Source organism: Carya illinoinensis, chromosome 1 (assembly GCF_018687715.1).
Source record: "Carya illinoinensis cultivar Pawnee chromosome 1, C.illinoinensisPawnee_v1, whole genome shotgun sequence".
NCBI classification, from domain to species: domain Eukaryota; kingdom Viridiplantae; phylum Streptophyta; class Magnoliopsida; order Fagales; family Juglandaceae; genus Carya; species Carya illinoinensis.
The window spans coordinates 54,827,128-54,849,700 of record NC_056752.1 but is presented as its reverse complement, the minus strand read 5'-3'; the positions used below and the strand labels follow the sequence as shown (position 1 = coordinate 54,849,700).

General features: G+C 34.1%; 1 protein-coding gene across 3 annotated transcripts; it reads left to right on the top strand.

Annotated features, from left to right (window-relative positions):
* The first annotated feature begins 2,196 nt into the window (after positions 1-2,196).
* LOC122289537 (MLO-like protein 6) lies at positions 2,197-19,122 on the top strand. 3 transcript variants are annotated; one of them, XM_043096656.1, is made up of 15 exons: positions 2,197-2,337; positions 2,666-2,723; positions 2,843-3,078; positions 3,299-3,415; positions 3,515-3,575; positions 5,432-5,520; positions 5,725-5,799; positions 5,918-6,012; positions 6,137-6,186; positions 6,419-6,459; positions 6,596-6,769; positions 6,885-6,920; positions 7,398-7,465; positions 7,620-7,680; positions 7,826-8,565. In XM_043096656.1, the coding sequence occupies exons 1-15, from the start codon at positions 2,212-2,214 to the stop codon at positions 8,282-8,284; spliced, it is 1,746 nt and encodes a 581-aa protein (XP_042952590.1). In that variant the 5' UTR covers positions 2,197-2,211; the 3' UTR covers positions 8,285-8,565. The 3 variants fall into 3 exon arrangements, with proteins under 3 accessions (XP_042952590.1, XP_042952581.1, XP_042952570.1); XM_043096647.1 differs by lacking the exons at positions 2,197-2,337; positions 2,666-2,723; positions 2,843-3,078; ... (10 more) ...; positions 7,620-7,680; positions 7,826-8,565 and adding exons at positions 14,093-14,418; positions 14,666-14,723; positions 14,872-15,029; ... (10 more) ...; positions 18,228-18,288; positions 18,404-19,122; XM_043096636.1 differs by lacking the exons at positions 2,197-2,337; positions 2,666-2,723; positions 2,843-3,078; ... (10 more) ...; positions 7,620-7,680; positions 7,826-8,565 and adding exons at positions 14,094-14,418; positions 14,666-14,723; positions 14,824-15,029; ... (10 more) ...; positions 18,228-18,288; positions 18,404-19,122.
* Positions 19,123-22,573: the final 3,451 nt, after the last annotated feature.

Sequence of the window (22,573 nt, the reverse complement as noted above, 5' to 3'; positions counted from 1 at the left end):
ATTTTTTTTTATCCAATAATATCTACAGTTTTGAACAGACGTTTAGTCCAAAAATATGAAAAAATGTTATTGCGCCATAGGACTTTAAATAACCCTCCGAGTCTAATGGCATAAACCATAATACATTTTGACACTTCTAACTATCTCCAATAATCAAAAACACACTTCTGATACCATAGTAAATAATAACATTAACTATGTAGTTAGACAAAAACCTATACGATTAATGGATTCGTGAAAACTTATGGAGTTTTCACGAGGTTCCTAAAGTTAATAGAAATTTCACAATTGAATTTCTAGCGGGCTGTTACACCTCCCCTAAGTAAGATACTCTCCGGCCATCACCCATATTAAGTGCCATATAATTATAGGAAAATGATAGGGTCACAACTCTCCTACTATTTACTTACTACTCTATTTAGATTTGATTTTTTTTTAATTTTTAATTTTACTTAATGATTAAAGCAGTGACTATTAATAAAATTATATATATTTTTAATTTTTTTCTTAATAATTAATGAGGTTAAAAAAATACTTAAAAAAATGATAAAAGAATAAAAAGATCATTTATAAATAATAAATAGACAATAATAGAATAACCCTTTCACTACCAATAATTATTAGATGGATGCATGGACTCTTGAGGCCGGGTAGTACTGTTGCATGCATATACGTCAAGTTCCATATTATAATATGTTTACGGCGGCCAGGTACGTGGAACAGTACTGGAAGCAACTTTCACAAGCGATTACGATGTCTATTTTTATAACAGTAACGTCGATATATATATGACCATCGTATTCTTGGACTATCTTCATGATCCACTGACCTAATCAGATCAAGCGATCCAAGTAACTGGATCAATTTGTCCGTCGACAGTTCATGCGAAAGTTAACCATTAATAATTGATGATCTTTAATTTTAAATTTGAAGGGCTGCAGCTAGCTAGCTTGATGTCGCCATATACATCATGAATATCGTTCCCTTGCGATCCTCACGGAAAATGCCAAATTATAATTTAAGAACATCGATCATAGTAGTCTTTTGCGAGCTTTGTAGATATAGTAGTATACTATCTATATCACGGCCTATTGCGTGCATATAATTCTTGGCCGACCTAAAAAAGTAATTAGAACACGTACTGTTTTTCGAAGAGAACAATATTGACGGAGTCTAGTTTGTCATTGCAGATTAACGTGATTCAATATTCAATTAATAATGGTAATATTTTGGAAATTAAAAAAGAAAAAGCGACCTGGTCATCATGGCGATAGGAAATTAATCGAAGAAAAAACCGGGGAAGGGTACGTATAGCTAGGTCATATCATGATTGGTAGGGAAGTGATCAATGTACCAGTAGTTTTTCCCCAGGTAAAACTGATAACTAAACTGGCTAGCAGTACCGGTCAAGGCAAAAGGTACGTACTTCGTCTCGGTCTTCTAATTAAACAAGGTATATTAAAATGTCTGGAGCATTTGACTATCGCCATAGCTAGCTAGCCTGTTCCATGTATACATGATCATGATTAGTTTTATTTTTGTTTTGTTTTGGGAATCATGTGTATGTATTATCCATTTAGCCAAATGATATTTGCAATCGTGATTGTGTAAATGACGTGCAGTTATTTTAAAAAAAATGAATTAATATGGGACCTACATGAAAAAAAACTAACTTTTTAATTGTAGATTCTACTCTTTTTTAAATTAATTACGCGACGTTTATAATTCTACGACTGTATATAATATTGCTCATCCATTTAATTAGGTTAACGGTCAATAAAATTGGGTAGGAAGAATAATTATTTAAAGCTTGGGGATAATTATCTTCGATCGATCTAGACTCGCCCCGCCTTGGGGAGGCTCGGGGGATTAATTAAGTAGTTTATGATTGGAATCTCTCTCTCTGTGACTGACTAACTTCCTCTCTTTGAATTTGTCAAGAAGTCCTTTTGTATTCCGTTGACTTTCTTTTTCAGTCCCATGCTTTATTCTCCGACTCCAACATTACTGTTCGTATATATAATAAACAACAGACACTATATATATGCATATATAGAGAGATTATATATACTTGGGGATCTTTCTGTGTGGAACTTGCAAGAGGTTGCTTGGTTACTTCCACCGTCATCTCTGCAACCACCTCCTTCATTATAATTTTTTCAGCATCGTTAATTAATATTGGTTTTGCATCGATTTGAGAGACACGATAGGATGGCCTCCAAACCGGATTATGAGCGTACAATGGAGGAAACGCCAACATGGGCTGTTGCGGTGGTGTGCTTCGTGTTGATTGTTGTTTCAATCTTCATCGAGTATATTATTCATGTTATTGGACATGTAAGCATTATCTATCTGTCCAGTAATTAGCATCCCGCCGAAAAGAAAATATTGATCACTTTAGTTTATTATAAGCTGGCTCTAGGTGGAGTTTAAGAAATAAACTTTCTTCATACGGCAGACTTAGATATTGAAGTTTTGTAATTGGTTGGATCGATCAAACTTCTTCAATCTTTAACCACAACCAAAACATACTCCTTACAGATTTTTGGGGCAGAGCTGTTAAACTTCCTCATTAGAACTGCCTCGATCCTGATTTTTTTTCCTCTCTTTTGTTTGAAATTCTTTCTTGATTACTGAAGTTCTCTTGCATCTTTATATAATATAGTGGCTAAAAGAAAAACACAAGAGCGCTCTTTACGAAGCACTTGAAAAGATCAAAGCAGGTAGTTCACATTCTGCTCATTGGCGCTTTTCTTTTTTCTTTTTTTGAAAAATGGTTGCCTGTTATCATGCATAGATGATAGCTAGCCTAACCCTTTTTTTTTAATTATTTTTTTGTCAGAGCTGATGCTACTGGGATTCATATCCTTGCTCCTAACAGTGTTACAGCAACCTATTTCGGGAATATGTATACCGAAGAGTGTTGGAGCCACTTGGCATCCCTGTCAACAGTTGAAGAGTAGGACAAAGAAAAATTATCAGAATAATACTGGTCGGAAACTACTACAATTTTTGGAATCTGGCTTCGGTGACAGGCGAAGGTTAGCTACAAAAGGATATGACAAATGCGCAAAAAAGGTAAGCATGCAGCTCTATCATTCCTTTGCTTAATCGCTTTTTGATCTTTTGATTCCATGTTTCAAAATGGTATCCTTGAGCTACTTAAGTGAATTTACATAGTATGTATCACCAATTTACATGGTAGTACTATGTATCACCAATACATAGTACTTTGATCATATGAATTGGAAGCTGAATTTAGGGGGGTTAAGTTGCTTTTGGTTGCCTATTTTGGCAGGGTAAAGTTGCCTTTATGTCTGCGTATGCGATTCACCAGCTCCATATATTCATCTTCGTCTTAGCCGTTTCTCATGTTCTCAACTGCATCTTCACCTTGGCTTTGGGCAGAACAAAGGTAGTTTAATAACATGCGCGCATTTACACTATCAACTCTCACCCTCTTTCTCCCCTCTCTATTGTATGGATATGATCTAAACTCTTGTTTGGATTGCAGATGAGAAAATGGAAGGTCTGGGAGGATGAAACAACGACAGTTGAATATAAATGCTCTAATGGTAGGTCTCAACTTTCAGAGTCATGCATGCGCAATGGGTCAATTTTTGTTTCCCATATATTATTTATGCGGTTTACATTATCTTTTAATAAAACCTACTACACTATGACTTGGCCTAGCTAGCTAGTAAAATTAATTAATTAATTATGTTTGACGTCACATAATAAAAAAAATATACTCATTTTATAAAATTAATAAAACTGTATGGACTTAGTCAGTTGCTCTACAGATCAGGGTCTTTCTTCCTTTGACAATGCTCAGCATCATATATAGTAGATTATAATAATTAAAAAAAAAAAAACACGGTCAATTTGGGAAGTATATCTAGATAAAAAATGCTTTAGTCAGAGATAGATTCTAGGCCTGTGCAAAAAGACCGATGGCCTACTCAACCCGAATGGACCCACCCGACAAAAGTCGGTTTCATCGGTTCAAAATTAAATTGCGGGTTTTAATATCGGATCTGAATATCTTTCAGTTGAAACCGATGCACGGCGTCCACCAGTCCTTCCCCTCCTCAACCCACCACTGGAAACTACTCTTCTCGGAGACTTCAGTTCGTCGCTTGGGAAAACCATCGGAGAAATCGGTTTCCGGCCGCACCCAAATTTCTCGCCGCCACCCAAACGTCGTCGAAGTCCATCTCGTCGGAGTTTGCGATGAAGCACATGGGGTTCATTTGCAGAACATAAGAAACCTTAACCGGGTACAAGAATTCTTGTAGCCGACCGTCTTGTAAGATGAGCCTGGCCGCGGCGACGTCCGTCAAACACGAAGAACTGTAAATACCCATTTGTGTTGTGCCAACCGGATCCGATTCCAAAGAGTCAGAAAAAAAGACCAATATTGAACTAGACGATTGAAGCGGATGATGAATGAAGATCGAGGATTTATTTTGGGAAAGGAGAAATTATGGTGAAGATTAAAGGGAGTGTTGGCCAGATTTGCTTTGTGATCTAAAGCTTATGGCTGCTTGCTTCCAGATCTACACATTGAGCTCACGATGATACTTCTTTAGATCTGAGTTGTTGGGTATAACTTTTTGCCACATAGATCTAGCTTTCAATTTGGATTAGTTGATACCATACACACATAGATCTAGCTTCTTTGTCTTTGGTTTTCAACATCACCATCGATGATGGCTTTCTCTATTTTCTTATCTTTGGGGTATTTTTTCTATGTTCAATCTTTATGGGTTTTAGATTTTGCACAGAGTTCTTCTTGGTAATCGACGATGACTTCGCACAGGGGTGGTGAGTGGCTCAAGGCGTAGGCAACTAGGGATTAGCGGCTAAGCTTTCAATCATGGACCTCAGATTAGGAATGTCTACGAGCTTGGGATTTTTTCGCCACTGCTTTGCGAAGTTTTGCTCTTTTTTTTTTTTTTTTTTTTTTTTTTTTGGGATTTTTTCTTGAGATTGGGAAGAATCTGAGATTGAGGTTGAGATTGAAATTTGTCTTCAGATCTGCGAATGAAATTTGTAATCAAATCTGAGCTAAATCCTTGTGCAGAAGGAGAATTTTTTTTTTTTTTGTTTTTTGGGGGTAAATGTCAGTTCATACGGGTTGATCCGATTTTATTTTATTCGGGTCGGATCGGATCGGTTTGGCACCTTAAGTGAGCATGGCCGGGTCGGATTAAATACAAACCCAGTTGTATTGGGTCGGGTCGCAACCCTAATAGATTCTATAAAATTAAAAATACACACAAACAGATGATATATATAATCTTTATTCCCTCTCCCCCAAATATATCTAAATGGCGGGGATCAGGCTTCTTTCAATGCTTTTAGTTTTTCAGTTTGACAGTGTGAATTGTGTGGTTTAAAAAAATAAAAAATCCTCTAATTAATGCAGATCCAGAGAGATTTAGATTTGCAAGGGATACATCATTTGGGCGGAGGCATTTGAACTTCTGGAGCGAGTCAACAATTTCCCTTTGGCTAGTAAGTTACTGAGATATTAATGTAAATTAAATGTCTCCTCATGTAAATGTGAATTTACATTCATAAATATTAACTTGTAAAGAACTACGGAGTTAATCGGTATATGGAAACTTTCTCTGCATGTATGGATGTTATAATATGGAACCTGCTCAAGTATATATGATCAATTGTTTAAACTCCCTAATTTTCTTCTCCTTTCATCAGGTGTGTTTTTTCAGACAGTTCTTCAGGTCAGTTGCCAAAGTTGATTACCTCACACTGAGACACGGATTTATCATGGTAAGTGCCAGTTTTTTTTTTTTTTTTTTAAACTTCGTCTGAAAAGAGAATCCAAATTCACACTGACAATTAATGGAGCCGCTGTGCGATGCAATGTTACGTTGGGTAATGATTTCAGGCACATTTGGCACCCGAAAGTCAAACAACATTTGATTTTCGAAAATACATCACCAGATCACTTGAGGAGGATTTTAAAGTTGTGGTTGGGATCAGGTTGGTGCTCTTTCATCTTCAGGTTTCTGCTACTTTTCTTTCTTTCTTTCTTTTTTTCAGATAGAAGGTTTCTGCTTCTTCGATTGGTTTTTAAATTCAATTTAAAAATCCTGATCATGCGCAGTCCAATCATATGGTTCTTTGCGGTGCTATTCCTACTGTCGAACACATATGGTACGCTAAATACTACTTTTTTCTCAACAAATCTGGACAATTTTTATCATATTTGGAATTAGAGTCTCGTCAAATTTGAGCTTGACAATACAATAATTTTTGGCTTTTGTCTGACCCATATACGAACAGGGTCCACTCTTTTTGTTCCCTTCTCATTTTTTGTCGAAATTTATGATCGTGGACCGCCATATTGACTACAAACTGAGTAATATTTCTTTCTACGTATGGACAGGCTGGTATTCTTATCTATGGCTACCATTTCTCCCATTGATTGTAAGCTCAAAACCAGAAACAAACTACTTTTCTACATTCCTAGCCTATTGCTTTCTCTTTTAGATTCTCGTTTTTGTGTTGCTTAATGTTCAGTAGTAGTGGAAGTCATGTGGTTAATTTGTGGTGAATTTTACAGATAATCCTGATGGTGGGAGCAAAGCTACAAGTGATCATTACAAAAATGGGGCTAAGAATTCAAGAAAGAGGTGATGTGGTCAAGGGTACGCCTGTGGTACGTCCAGGTGATGACCTTTTCTGGTTTGGACGCCCTTGGCTCATTCTCTATCTTATCCACATTGTTCTCTTTCAGGTATTTTCGGTATCTCGAAAAAATCACGTATATATGCATGCATGACACTAGTCTATGTATTTAGAATATTCTAACATTGGCCTTTTGCTTCTGGCCTCTTTGTGATGATCTGCAGAATGCATTTCAACTCGCATTCTTTGTTTGGAGTTTGGTACGCCTTCCATTTTTCTCATGTACTTATTCAATCATCTTATACGTATAATAAAGTAGTTAATTATGATGTCTAGCTGCGTCATTACCATAGAAAGCCTCATGTGACATTCGTGGTGCATCGTGCTCATGAAAGCATTCCTAAAGGGGACCTAAAGTGAGAAAGAAAAATACATATATATAATGAAGTACTGGACACTTCACCATATATTTATTGCGCGCATGTGATTGTTAATTGTCTGTGTGAATATTTTTGGATAATATATATTGAATATTCAATAAATATGTCTCTCTTCCTCTCATTTTAGACCCTAAAATTTAGATAAGAATTTTTCGGGAATCTTCATTCGGCTTTGAGTAGTACGGAAACATGCATTATGTAACTCTGTTACTTGTCTATGTATAGTCGAGCAAATACATATATGATTAATTTCTCAAATTTTCCTCATATATATATATTTTTCATCTCATGATTCAGTACGAATTTGGCAAGAGAAATTGCTTCCATAAGCGCATCGAAGATATCGTCGTAAGAATCTCAATGGGGTGAGTTTCATGATCACGATGATCAACACTGGTGCCATTAACGTTAACATGCAGCATGTTTAACTGGATGATCAAGAGTATATCATGACCTATGATTATTGATTTTCATTAAGTCTAATGACGACACGCTCATGGATGTCATTTTCTTGATCAGGGTCATCGTACAAGTTCTATGCAGCTATGTGACTTTGCCTCTCTACGCTCTAGTGACTCAGGTCTATCTTTCTTAATTGCCACATGCAGTACTAAAAAAAAAAAAAGAGAGAAGAAAAAAGAAAAAAAAGAATTTTTGAGGGAAACTTCACCAATGCATGAGAGGTTATTTAACAAATATATATACCGTTTTGATTGATTGTACAGATGGGCTCTAACATGCGACCCACCATTTTCAATGATCGAGTGGCAGCAGCGTTAAAAAATTGGCACCGCACGGCAAAAAAGAACACCAAACAATGCCATCATTCTCATGATCAGCAGGCCAATTCACCATTGTCGAGTAGGCCAGCGACTCCCTCACACGGGATGTCCCCTGTACACCTCTTGCGCAACCATCGCCATAGCAGCCTCCAAAGCTTGCATGCATCTCCAAGAAAGTCCAATCTTGAAAATAATATTGCTTATGATTGCGACCTAGAGCTAGAAGAGTACTTACCATCCTCAAATAACCCGAGTACTGGAGCTGATCATCATGATTCTGAAGGGATAAGGCCAATTCAAGAGCCAAGCTCGTCGCAATTGCCTCCAGTAGTACTACCGGGAGCTCTTCTCTCTCAACATGAAATCAACATGACGAACTTGTTGGATTTTCGCAAAGAATAAGCCAAAGCAGGTTGGAACGGAACATAGGAGCTGAATGTCGTCAACGCAGCTTGTAGCATAGTGTACATTTAATTTGTTTGTGCATGAAATAAGTCGTTGGTGCCCGGTGGATGAAAAATTTTCACTACTTTTTTTTAGTGCATGCATATATATGTTTAATTTTTGGGGGGGGGGGGGGTTTATGATTTTTTTCTTGGATTGTAAATTAAGATCATAGTTTTCATATGTATATATTTTTTATTTGAATGTTATCATGAGTGATGCGAAAGTGAAATTAATCATGTCTACGTTGAGTTTCTGATTAAATATTGGTTGATACGCGAGTATTATCCGCCACAACTCAATATTGGTCGATCTAGTAGGGGGACAATATATATAAATATATATATATATATATATATTAATATTATTGTACTAGTTATTATATACATACACAAAAAAGTAAGATAAACACACAAATTTTCCATGTTACAAGAATGTATGCATGCTCTTAAATTTGGTGGTCCTTCTCACCTATTACTTTTAATACCATTATTTCAAGTGGGGTCATGCATGGCCCCTTTGCAGTGCCGTATTAATATATATTGAGAGGGTCATGCCAATTGCCAAAATCATATATATATATATATATATATAGGAGTGGGTGAGACTGACTGCATCAAGATCAGGATAAACATTGACACATTTCATTCATAAGCTAGCAAGGCATATATATTATTTGTCCTACGTACCCATCGATATACCCCAATTGGTTACGAAATAAAGTATGGTCTAATATTGTTTTTAAAATTTTATTGAATTTGGATGGCCAACTTGCAGATAGGTTGCAGCTAATTGATGGTTTGATGTCGATATATACATCGCTTTTGAGGCTTGTGGAAAATCTAGTCCAAATTGGCTGCTTCTGTGGATGTGGTCTCCTAATTACGGCTTTGATCTGGCCTGTAGATTAATATATATCTAAGAGTTTAATTTAGGCTAGAAAAATTTTGCTTATTATCCCTTACATGACCGGACATTAATATATAATTTATCAATTTTATCATTTTATTTAAATGCACACACATTTATATGTAAATATGTATGTTTAAATAGAATAACAAAAATGATAAATCACATGTTGGTATGTGCATGGTGTATAACTCTTGAGGCAAATGCGAAAAGAAGTAAGTAAATTTTTTAAGAATGTGGTATATATCATTATTCTATTTGAAATACTAAAATAAAAAATATCATGTGTCTATTTTTTTTTAACTCTAGAGCTTTTTTTTTCTTCTAAACAAGTATATTATAAATATATTTAACAATTATATAATACAATAGTCAACAGAGTGAGAGACCCTACCATTCATCCTAAATCAGAAAACAGAATTGCTACGTACAGTCTTTGGTGGGAGTTGCCGTGCAATCGACATCTTACGTGGAATGCATCAACGACAAATAAGAAAAAACGGCAGCATTTCACTACTATTTTGTTTTACTGCAAAAGAGTTCCCTCAATTTGCAAACCAATCTACAGTACCTGAGGATATATCTTCTCTCCCTCCCTCAATTTGCAAAGACGCAAACACATGTGCATTTTATTTTCATTTATACAGCTTCGCAGCCAACCTTCTCATTCTCTCTCTTTGAGCTTCAGTAAATGGAACAATACTAAGCAGTCCTGAATGCCGTAAAATTACCCATCAAATTTCTTTCTTCTTTTAAAGTTTTCCTTTCACCTTCATATTTATTTCTTCTTCAAAGGTTTTCCTTTCTTATGGCTCTTTCCTGTTACCTATGTCTCTTCATTCATGGATCTTCCATTTGAATATTCTAATGCGCTCCATTTTTCTCCTTTTTTGTCAAAAAGCTTCCTCATTTTTGCAAGTAAGGTGATTTGTTCCTATTGAATTTTATTTTGGCTTGAGATTTATTTTTCAATATTTTTTCTCCACAAAACCATTTGATTCTCATAGATTTTTTTTTTTTTTAATTCTTCAATTTTGGCAATTCTTTTGGGGGTGTTTCCGATTCTCATCATTTTATAGCTATTTGGAGGTTATAATTTTTTATTTGATCTTGAGCTCCGAATCACCATGGATCCTGAGAGGAAGAAGGTTCCAAAACGAGTGGTAGTCCCCTCTGTAGCTTGGGGTCTTGTAAAATTTGTTGTGCAGTCGGTTAATATTAAAAACTAAAAATAAAAATGAAAACGAAAACATATACAAAAATTGAAGAAAAGCGGATTGAAACCCATTTATGTGGTTTCCCGCTTCTGAGGGTGCGATAAGGTTTCAGATCTAAGGTCGCAAATGACTGCTTGCCTCTGTTTTCTTCATTTTGGAGAGCTGGAACTTGTTTATTTGTCTTGGGGAGAGAGGTCTTCGTCTTCGAGGGAGAGAAATACTGAGAGTCTTGGCGACAGCGAAATGGAATCGTCTTCGAGGGAGAGAAACACAGAGAGAGAAAAAAAGGGAGGGAGGAAAAGTGAATGAGATAGAGTAGATCTGGAAAAATATTGAAAAGTAACTAAACTCGTTAAAACGGTGCGTTTTTATTTCCTCCACATCAGACCCGTTTGCTCCGCGACTGCCCGAGGTGACTGCAGCTAGAGTTTTTCATCAAAAAATACAACATAAGAAATAAAAACAATGGGGAGGATTTGGAGCCAATATCTTGACCTCCACCCATTTTCCATGAAGGAAAGTTGCTTAAAGCAGTTTTGATACAATAAAAACAAAAATAGACTATAATATTACAACAGAAGTCACATATTTGTATTGCATTTCGTGGTCTAGATTGATTGCAAGAGACTTCTAATGCCTCTTTTCCATATTTTTGGTTAGAAAAATAAAAACATAAGAAGATAGCAAACTAGGGATATGTCCAATAGCTTACGACTATGACAGCATGTGTGACTCATGTACCATTTTGTTTGGCATCCTACTTCAACCATTTGAAGGATCAGAGGTTAGAAAGTCTTACGGTGGGGCACGTGGTAGTCGTGAGAGGCTGGAAAATAATAAATCGGCAGTTCTTATCATGGATAGAAAATAAAATAAAAATTTAAGGAAAAAAAAAAAGACTGAACAGTTTCTGAACTAACGCATCAAACGAGAAAAGAGGAGTGAGGAGCTGAATCTCCACCCCTTTTGACAGAGAAGACATGATTTTTGGATTTTTAGATGAGAGCAAGATCGTCTGGAGGGAGAAAAATTAAAAAGTTGAGCTATAGAGCTTTTGATTGGAGAGAAGTTTTGATCTCTATCAAATTGAAGCAGCACGAGTAGGAGAAAACGTATTAATAGCGACAACGTAACTAACCATATTATAAAAAAAGAAAAATATTAGTTACAAGTTCCGAATAAATAAATTTTATAAAGTTTTTTGTGTAAAAAATAAATCTTACAAAAAAAATAAAATATTTTTTACACCTTTCATAATATATACATTATTAGTAAAGAATATATATGAGTTTGACTTCTTACCTCCGCGTATCTCTCTACTTTTGTACCCATAATCGTTAGTCATGCAAGACAGGACGATTAATAATTAATTAATGCTTTAGTACTTAATCACTTTAGCCTTTTGTAATCATGAGCACTTGATTTCCACAAGACGAATCAGGTTACATAAATAGGATTACACGATGTGATTGAAATTATAATCAAGAAAAAAATCGATCAGCGACTGAAAATCTTAAGAGATTCTTGCACAAAAAAATATCGTCATTTAATTTATAAGGAATTACAAACACTTTGCTAGTAACAAGATCGATCACTCTTTAAAATCTAATTATATGTATAATGATATTTTTTTTTTGTTTAATTTTTTAGCGTTCAAATAACTTAAATTGAATGAGATACTGCAGGAAAATAAAACCAGAAGTTAAAAATAATAATAATAATCTCTTTCCTCATCAAGTACTTATAAATTTCAATTAAGTTGAAGTCGGCAATCGTTTCCAGGAAAATGATCATGATCAGTAAAAGCAGCAATAACGACGGTCCAACGTCGTACCACCGAAGTTTCGGATTGCACTCCTAAGTACTACTCTATCATCAAACGATCAAGAATTTGTATCCAGAATTGATGATCATCAGGATTTCTGGATGCAAAGAATGCTGCTGCATGCATACGCGTGTACGTACGACATTTTCTTAAATATTCTTGATGTAGTCAAATAGCATTTTGATCTCTAATTAATATTTTGAAGATGGAAGTCCAAAATCAACGAATTCGTCCATAGACAGAAAGAATGCCGCATTCATATCTAACATCTCATTTGGATATTTAGATGATTTCATAAGATCATCTATCAATTGATAATTTGTAAATAGTATTATTTTGCCAATCATATTTTTTGAGATATTATATTTGAACGCAAGTATATTAAAATATGTATTTGAATATATAAAATATAAATTAAGTTAAAATGAATTTAATTTTTTTTTATAAATTTTAAAAAATAATAAATTCTATCAATAAATTGATTTGAGATAGATTTAGATAATGTTAAATTTAAGAATATTGTTACTCATCATTCTACACATCACATTTAAAAAAAAAAATTAAAATTTTTTTTATTAAATTAATTAAATTTTTTTATTCATTATCTATATATCATATCTTTGATAAGAAAAAAAAAATAGAAAAAAAAAAAGAGTGTGACGTGTTACATATCAAGATGACAATTTGATTTTTTCTAAATTCAAACTTAATCTTATTCTCTTGGACAAATAGCCTCCACGTCAAGGAATGAGAGTCGTCAAGGTCTTCCAATTAGCACAAAAACCTAAAATCTGATAGACAACGAAGACTTTTCTATTGCGAGGGTATTAATGCGCCATGCCATTTCACAGTTTGGAATGGCCCGGAATCCCTTCCGTTGTCTAACCTCATAATTGTTGATTCATTTCTCTCGACGATTTTTCTATGCATGGGATTTTTGTATTGGTAAAATATCATTTTGTAGACCGAAAATGACTAAGAAGATCACTTAACATGCATATAAATATATATATTCATATATTATGGCAAAATACGACATCAAATATAACAAGTTTCCAACTTTCTCACCCCAAGCAATTGACTGGACGTTGCGTTAGTAAACTGAATCCGAAATAGTAAATTTGAGAAGCGACCATGGTCAACTTCTTGGCATTAAAGAAGAAGGAAATAAAAAAAAATTCTTTTGCAACTTGTCTTTTGTCGAGGATGAATAAATATTGAGTAATTTTATATATACTTACAGTTTTATTTATAAAATTTATTTTATTATTATTTTTTAAATTTAAATTTTAAATTTAATAATTTTTAATATATTAATAACTAATATATAAAGAAGTAAAATTTTGATAAATTTTATGTAAATTTATTTAATATTTTTCATAAATATTTATCATAACTTACGAAAAAACTTCAGTAAATTCCACTATTTATATATATGTTACACACGTTTAGGCTTGGTCAACAAAATTGCGTGGGAGGAGTGGCACTTTAATATCAATACGCAATAATTTTGAATATGGCGCTCTCTGTCACACATACCTAATCAGTAAATATCACTACTGCTCGTTGAATATGTCACACATACCTAGCAATGATATTTATCCTCAGTGGTAGTCATTTTTTTGTAATTTATATATATATTTTACTGATGATGTTGATTAAAATAATTATTTTATATTAAAAAAATAACACTATTAATTACATTAATAAAATCAACAGTACTCTTCGGTCTCGTAGGTACGCGGGGCCAGGGGTGTAGAACCGAGTATGCCTGGCTCAGACTTCCATCATTAATACTATAAAATGCAAACGCTCACCTCACACATCGCGTACATCTAGAGATGAACTAAAATTCTAAAATATCAGAAGCTGCAATCTTTTCTGTGGAGAGTCGTTGCCTGCCAGCATCTGTATCATCATCTCTGTAATCGATCTCCTCCAATATTGTTTCTCCAACGTTTGTTGTCAAGTTTCTCAGAGTTTTGCATCCATAGAATTAGGGATACTCTCCGATGGACTCCAAAGATTTAGCTCCCGAGCGAACAATGGAAAAAACGCCAACATGGGCTGTGGCGGTGGTTTGCTTTGTGTTGATCGTTATTTCAATCTTCATCGAGCATATTATTCATGTTGTTGAACATGTAAGCGTCATCGGTTTATTTATTCAGTAGTAATCCACAAAAATAGAAAAATACTTATTTCGATCGGTAGATAGATCTAGTTTCAAGGTGCTAGTTAGTACTCACAATTCCAAACGCTACTCGTTAAATATTTCACTTCCTCATATAATTAATCTACATAAAAATCATTATTTTGGGTCATTACAGCTACCTCGTTCTCGAAAATATATGATTTTCTTGATTACTGAAATTCTTTCATTCTTTGTAGTGGTTAAAACACAGAAACAAGCGAGCTCTTGGGGAAGCGCTTGAAAAGATCAAAGCAGGTAGCTAGTGAACCATTCTGAATATCGTTCATTTATCCTCAAAATTAAATATCAAATCTCTGTTCATATAGATGCTAATTATTTTTCGTTTTTTATTCAGAGCTTATGCTAATGGGATTCATATCCTTGCTCCTAACGGTGTTGCAAGATCCCGTTTCTGGCATATGCATATCAAAGAACATTGGAGACACTTGGCATCCCTGCGACCCTGACAAAAAGGAAGGTCGGAAACTACTCCAATTTTTGGAATCTGGCTTCGTTGAGAGGCGAAGGTTAGCAAAAGGACATGATAAATGCGCAGACAGGGTAAGCTCTATCGAAACGGTTTCTTTGTTTAATAGTTTTTTTTCTTTCTGTTCTATTTTTCCAAATTGTATTTTAGTTTAGCTCCTAATTTAAAATAAAAAGACTGGAATTCTGGAATATAAAGAAATTATTATATGAGTTGAAATTTGTAAGATATGATAAAGTTTATACTCACTTGATCAATATTCTAACGGAAATAGTAAAAGTGTCATTTGGTTTTTGAAAATCTGATCTTTTATCTGAATATTTATGGCAGGATAAAGTTGCCTTTATGTCTGCGTATGCGATTCACCAGCTCCATATATTCATCTTTGTCTTGGCCCTTTTTCATGTGCTTTACTGCATCATCACCATGGCTTTGGGCAGAACCAAGGTACGTACTAGTTGAACATTCTGATCAAAACTGCAATCTCTCTCTCAAAGCTTGTTTGGATTGCAGATGAGAAAATGGAAGGCTTGGGAGGTCGAAACACAGACACTTGAATATCAGTACTACCACAATGGTAAGTACTATAAGGGTAAACTTATATAAACTGGGTAAATCATGTATGTATGTTCTGAGAAGTCATGTAACTGTTTGTTAACTCCAATTTAACGTTTGCAGATCCAGATAGATTTAGGTTTGCGAGGGATACATCATTCGGACGAAGACATTTGAACTCTTGGAGCCGATCAACAATTTTGCTTTGGATAGTAAGTACTACTGAAACATGAGGTTTCCAACTGATATATATTACAAAAATTTTATGTGTAGTCACTTTCGCGCATTCTTTTGTACACTCTAGTGATATAATTAGTTGGATATTAAAAACAAATTAATCCAGTTAATCATATCAATGAAGTGTATAAAAAATACGTAAAAATAACTGTATGTAACATTGTTCTGTATATTATGTATAAGATCATCATCAGCCGTACTTAACAAGGAACTAAGTACTGTTGTTTCAATGATATATAGATTAATAATTGTAATAATATATCGATGAGGGTCCCAGAATTCATTTAATGGCCACATGCTGACTCATGTGCCTGCCTGTCTCCTAATTCAACTTTGACAGTGCCTGGTCTTTAAGTCCGATAGGGACGTCAAACGACTTTCCTCATCATCAAGGATAAAATTGTCTTTTTATTTTTCTTTTTTTTGTTTTTTTAATAATTTACGGCGAAAGCAGGTTTAATTGAGGTACAATTCAACGGTTTAAGCTGGTCGCTCTCCTCCTTTTGTATCAGGTGTGTTTCTTTAGACAATTCTGGGGATCAGTTAAAAAGGTTGATTACCTTGCACTGAGACATGGATTTATCGTGGTAAGGATTCCAAATTCACCAAGCTATTTTGTACACCTAGCTAGCAGGGGAAAGAGATTCCAAATCGCTTTGATCGTGAACTCTCTCACCGCTCAAATTTACTGTTTAGTGTTATGCTCGAATTTTTTTATTTAATGATTAAAGATTATTTTTTAAAAAATATTTAAAAATATTAAAAAAATACATATAAAAAAAGAAAAAAAGGGTGGGCCTTTGATAATTGGACGGATCGAGCTGCAATTGATGTTATATTATTTGACCTTCAGGCACATCTGACGCCGGACAGTGGAACCAGATTTAATTTTCAAAAGTACATCAAGAAATCACTTGAAGAGGATTTTGTTGTAGTGGTAGGGATCAGGTTGGTGCTCAAACGTACAAATTAACATTCTTCTTGGATTCATGATCTGAGCTTCCAATTTTCAATTCTTGGAATCCTTATAAATATTAAGTACCTTTAATTTGCTTCTCATGCGCAGTCCTATCCTATGGTTCTTTGCGGTCTTATACCTACTGTCCAACCCAGATGGTAAGCAAAACGTACATATATATGTCTTCAGTTTGGACTATGGGTAAAATAAGTCAAATTTGAGCTTAATTGGCAAAAGTACCTTGACTAATTAAAAGAAGGAAGGGTCCACTCTTGTTGACGTTCCACGTACGTACGTTATCATTTTTTAGTCCATATTTATCGCGTTTAGTTAATACAACTAAGAAATGTTTCTTTCTATGTATGGACAGGATGGTATTCTTATCTATGGCTGCCATTTATCCCGTTGATTGTAAGTTACAGAACCAGAAACAAATTATAATTGCATTCTTGTCATTTGGGTCATCGATCGGTTTTGAGGGAAGAGGTGATTTGTGGTGAATTTTACAGATAATCCTCTTGGTGGGTGCAAAGCTACACATGATCATTACAGAAATGGGACTGAGAATACTAGAGAGAGGGGATGTGGTTAAGGGCACACCTGTGGTGCAGCCAGGTGACGACCTTTTCTGGTTCGGAAATCCTCGCTTCATTCTCTTTCTCATTCACCTTGTTCTCTTTCAGGTACTCTCTCTCTCTCGCTCTCTCTCACATGATGCGCACATACACACACATTGACTGATGTTTCTTTATATACAGAACAAATTATTGCGTACGTCCATGTATAATACATCAGTGTATAATATTGATTCTAATTAACGTACGTAGCCTAATTAATTTGCTTTTGCCCTCTAATTTTGTGATGTATTTTAATTATAAACTGCAGAATGCATTTCAACTGGCCTTCTTTGTGTGGAGTATGGTAAGCCTTGGATCACTTGCACTAATTTTAACTTATTCCATCATCAAGTTATAACGTACGTACGTATAGTACTAATAATTAATTAATGATGTCGGTTCTTGAATACGAAAGTTCCAAGTGACTTTCGACTCACGATCGATCCAGCTAATTACTCATGATCATCTACAAATGTTTAACATGATGATTGACTTGTGTATCATGTTTTTTAATTTCCCTATATTTCAGTATGCATCTAAAAGCGTGATTAATTGCTTCCATCCGCGCCTCGAAGCTATCGTTATCAGAGTTTTACTGGGGTGAGTTTTATCATATAAGTGTTACATAGTCGTTTTAAAATAGAATACTAGGCCAGTATATTATTAAAAATAATTATTATTTTTTCACGTGAGTTATTTATTTATTCATTTTTTTAAACACTTACTCGCCAAGTATCATTTCTCTCAAATAATACACATGCATGCATGCGCGCACGCGTCTATATATAATCTTGTTACCTCCATGTTTCGGATCATGATATTACTAGTGATTATTAGGTTTAACAATTAATAATGGCTAATTAATTTGTACTCTAAACGGAAATGTTATTTTCTTGATTGATCAGGGTCATCATACAGTTTCTGTGCAGTTATGTGACTTTGCCTCTCTACGCTCTAGTGACTCAGGTGATCAGAAATATATAAGAAGAATTAATACATTAATTTTACGTGTTATTCATCGAATTAATTACGATCAAGTATTAATTAATTAATATTAATATTGTTTGGACTGATTTTGCAGATGGGCTCTACCATGAAACCCACCATCTTCAATGATCGAGTGGCGAAGGCGTTAAAAAACTGGAGTCACGGGGCAAAAAAGAAGAAGCACGGCCATCGTGATCATTATCATTCAGAGGGCAATTCACCATTTTCAAGCAGACCAGCGTCTCCAACACACGGCATGTCCCCAGTTCACCTCTTGCACAGCAATCACCATAAAAGCGTTGACAGCTTGCATACATCTCCCAGAAAGTCCGATGCTAATGAAAACGATCAGTGGGACATGAGAGAAATACCATCCATATCCCCAGGGAGCCGATCAAGGAGATTAGTACACGCGATGGACGACTCTCATCATTATTCCAGCTTGACTAGGCATTCTAAGCAAGAGGTCATGAGGCCAATTGATGATGATCGTCTAGATCTGGAGCCAAGCTCATCATCGCAATTGTCTCCGCCACCGGGATCAGCCGTTCGCAGTACTCAACATGAAATCGACATGGCTGTGTCTGATTTCTCATTTCGTAAGTTAGGATGAGCCAAATTAATAAGGAGATTCTTGAGTACGTCATACGAGAATCTAATTCCTATATATGTTTGTACCAAAGTGGACATTTTTTTTTTTTGTACATGATCGCAAGCAGCAATTATGTCTAAGGAAAAAAAAAAAGGAAAAGTTTTATTATGTACAAATAAACTTACATATTAATATTAATGACTTTATATTTAAAATTTAAATTGGTATTATTTTTAATACAGTCTATTTATTGATTAATCACATTAAATAGATACATATATTAATACATAGAATCACTTATAATTAAATTATAGGTAAAAAAGCAGTGGTTCTACCCAACACTACACCTAGAGGGGGGTGAATAGGTGTAAACTAATTTTTATGGCTTTTTGAATATTAGACAAACAAGCAGTTAATAAATGAATCAAATAACACAAATAATCAATACATGATTTTGATCACGGAGTGGAAACTCATTTGAAGAACATCTTCAAAATCTAAAACCACTCCGGGTGTAAGACACCACCTCAAATCCACTATAGAAATTTTAGTTTGTTACAACCAATTTAGAGACACTCACAAAACTTTTGTAGTAGCTAAACTTGGCTTGCAACACCACGAGTGACCCACTCGATCTTTACACTCATGTAGTGTCGGAACTTCGACCTTCCTATAGCTTCCCACGAGAACCGCTCGATCTCTGCATCAACGGCAGCTCTGGACTCTTCCGGCCAACAAAAATGTCCACTTCAATGGACTCAAGTAAGAGTTGATTTTGAATGAGTTGTGGTGGAGAAATGTTTATCCAAGAGAGAATCAAACAAATGGGAGAGAGTTTGCTCTAAGAAGTTCTTGGAGGCCCTTAGGATTTTTGCTCTGATTCTCCACACCAAGAATAGAAGGTAACCTGTTTTATTTATATTTCCCATCAAATGAGGCGTTCAAAACCCTAGTGATCTGGAACATTGGCTCGAGCGAAGTGTCGAGCAAAGGTCGAGCGAAACAATCTGTCAAAGTTCGCTCGAGCGACCTGTCGAACAAGCATCGAGCTGTCGACTCTGCCTGAGTTCGCTCGAGCTCAGTGTCGACTGAGGGTCAAGCGACACACTCTACCTGGGTTCGCTCGAGCTCAGTGTCGAGCGAGGGTCGAGCGGTTGAATCTGCCTGAGTTCGCTCGAGCGCTCCGTCGAGCGAATGTCGAGCGGTGCAATCTGCCTGAGTTCGCTTGAGCGCTCCGTCGAGCGAGGGTCGAGCGAAGTCGCCTTCTTTGACCAATCTTCAAGTCTTTTCGCAACAACACTTGTTACAACACTATTTTATACAAATTTTCATAAGAATATGCCAATACGCTCATTTTTCCCTCAACAATAGAATTATGTCAAAGGTTGATGAATTCAAGCATTCTATTTTAGGATTTTATTTCGAATGTTGCTTTTTGAGGCGTAATGCGTGTATGATATTTTTCGTTCAAACCCACAAAAGACTTAAAATCCTAAAATATGTTGAATTGGATTATATAAATGTAAAATAAGATGACTTTTTTTTACAGTAAATTAGTTTTGTGAGTCAAATTTGATAGTTATTGACTACTAAAACATGGCTAAAATAAATAAAAAATGTTTTCTTTCGTACTTCCTACTATTATTTAGTTGCAGCAATTTTTTGAAAATTATAATAATATAGTAAAACTATAATAAAATTAAATAATTTTAAAGTTTTAAAAAAATAAATTAATATTATTTATTATTAGATAAAAAATATATAAATAATTTAACGTAAAAATTAAATGTGAGTGAAATAGATAAAAATAAATTCATATCACATTACTATTATAATGAGAGCGCTGTTATATATATGTATATGCATATGTACAGTATCCAGTGATTGCTTTCAACTATGATCATTTTCTGGCCTGTCATCAGCTAGCCCTCGACTAGTGTGCGGATTAAAGCACTGGACATTTAATATATCCTAGCTAGCTAGCTGTTTGGCAGCAGAACACGTACGTACAAAACGCTAAGCTGGCCTACAATTAAGAGCCGTGCCACATCATGCAGCACGAGACTCGTCACGAGAAATATTAAATTATTATTATTATTTTTAAATATATATTTTTTAAAAAAATTCATAATATTTTTTTTAATTATTAAGTTAAAAAAACAATCGGGACTTCTTATTCGGTGAGTGTAACTTTTTTCACATAGAATCTTTCGAATAATAACTCGTTTTTACTGAGAATTTAAAATTGAATTTAATATTTAAATATTTAATTTTTAAATTATTAAATACATGTTATCTTAATATTTTTTTACATGTGAAAGTTATAAATTTTTTTTAATTTAATATTTTTTTTATACGTAAGACTTATAATTTTTTTTAACTTTTTATAAATAATATTAAATTAATTTTAAAATATAAATACATATAAATTAATTTTAAATAAATATTATATAACTTGTTTCACCAACTTAATTCATTATAATTCGTATAAAAAAATTTAGCTCAATTCAACCTCCAATCGCAGTCTAAATGATGAACACATATATTCCATTTGATCTGTAAGTGAAGTGGATTCAAGTGGACCAGTCAATGATTTGAATGTAGTATTGCTGGGGGACATTTCTTGGCATATCTATTAAGTACTTAAACTCTAACGTCTCTTCCTGCGAATCTTACATTCAAATGGCCGACCAATTAATATATACAAACAAAATCATCCATTAATTTTAAGGTATTTTACTAACTTAGCCCTCGTCTTAAGGTTATAATTCATAGAAGCCAAGACAATTTCTTTTTTTGGTGTCTATGGGCATATTTTAAAATAACCTGAAAAGTTTTGTAAGGAAAAATTTAAGTTATTTTCTTGTTGCATTAACATTAAAATACTTTTTAATCTAAAATAAATTAAAAATTACATTTGAAGATTTTAATGTTTTTTCTCAAACATGATTTTTAAGATAATTTAGAATGTAATTCAAACTGAGTGGCTCTAAATCGCAGATGAGGAATCCCGATAGGAGATCCCACCTGTGTGTGTGTGTGTTTTTTTTTTTTTTGGCTTTTATCATGCATTTTTAACACTTTCAAATATTTTTCTTTAAAAAAAAATCACATCATTAAAAAATATTTTATTAATCATTAAGTGAAAAAAGAAAATTTGTCAAGATCTCCCTAAAGAATTTTTTATTCAAATTTTAAAAAGGAGTCAATAGATGAAAGTAGTACTTACATAATTTTCAGATAATTATAATTTTTAAACTTTTAACGATATGGTCATAATCTTTAAAACATTAAATGGTCATCATTTCTACCTAAGAAAATACTTTTTAATTTGTTTTTAAGCAAATATAACATGTTTAAAAGTGTTTTAAATATATAATTATCAACTAGTATATAACTTTTTAATAATATAACTTATTATTTAAACTATAAATTATTAGCTCAAAACCTATAAACTACATTTCCCACCGCAATCTTAAATATGCGCTATCTTCTACTTCTTTTCAGGAAACACTGCTAACTAGAAAATTCTTAATCCTTGTTTGGATTCGGAAAACGTTTAATTTCTTTATCTCATCTCATTATTACAACTTTTCACAAATTCATATACAAAATATAGTAAACAATTTAATTTTTTCAAATTCCAATTTAACTTTTTCAAATCTCAAAACA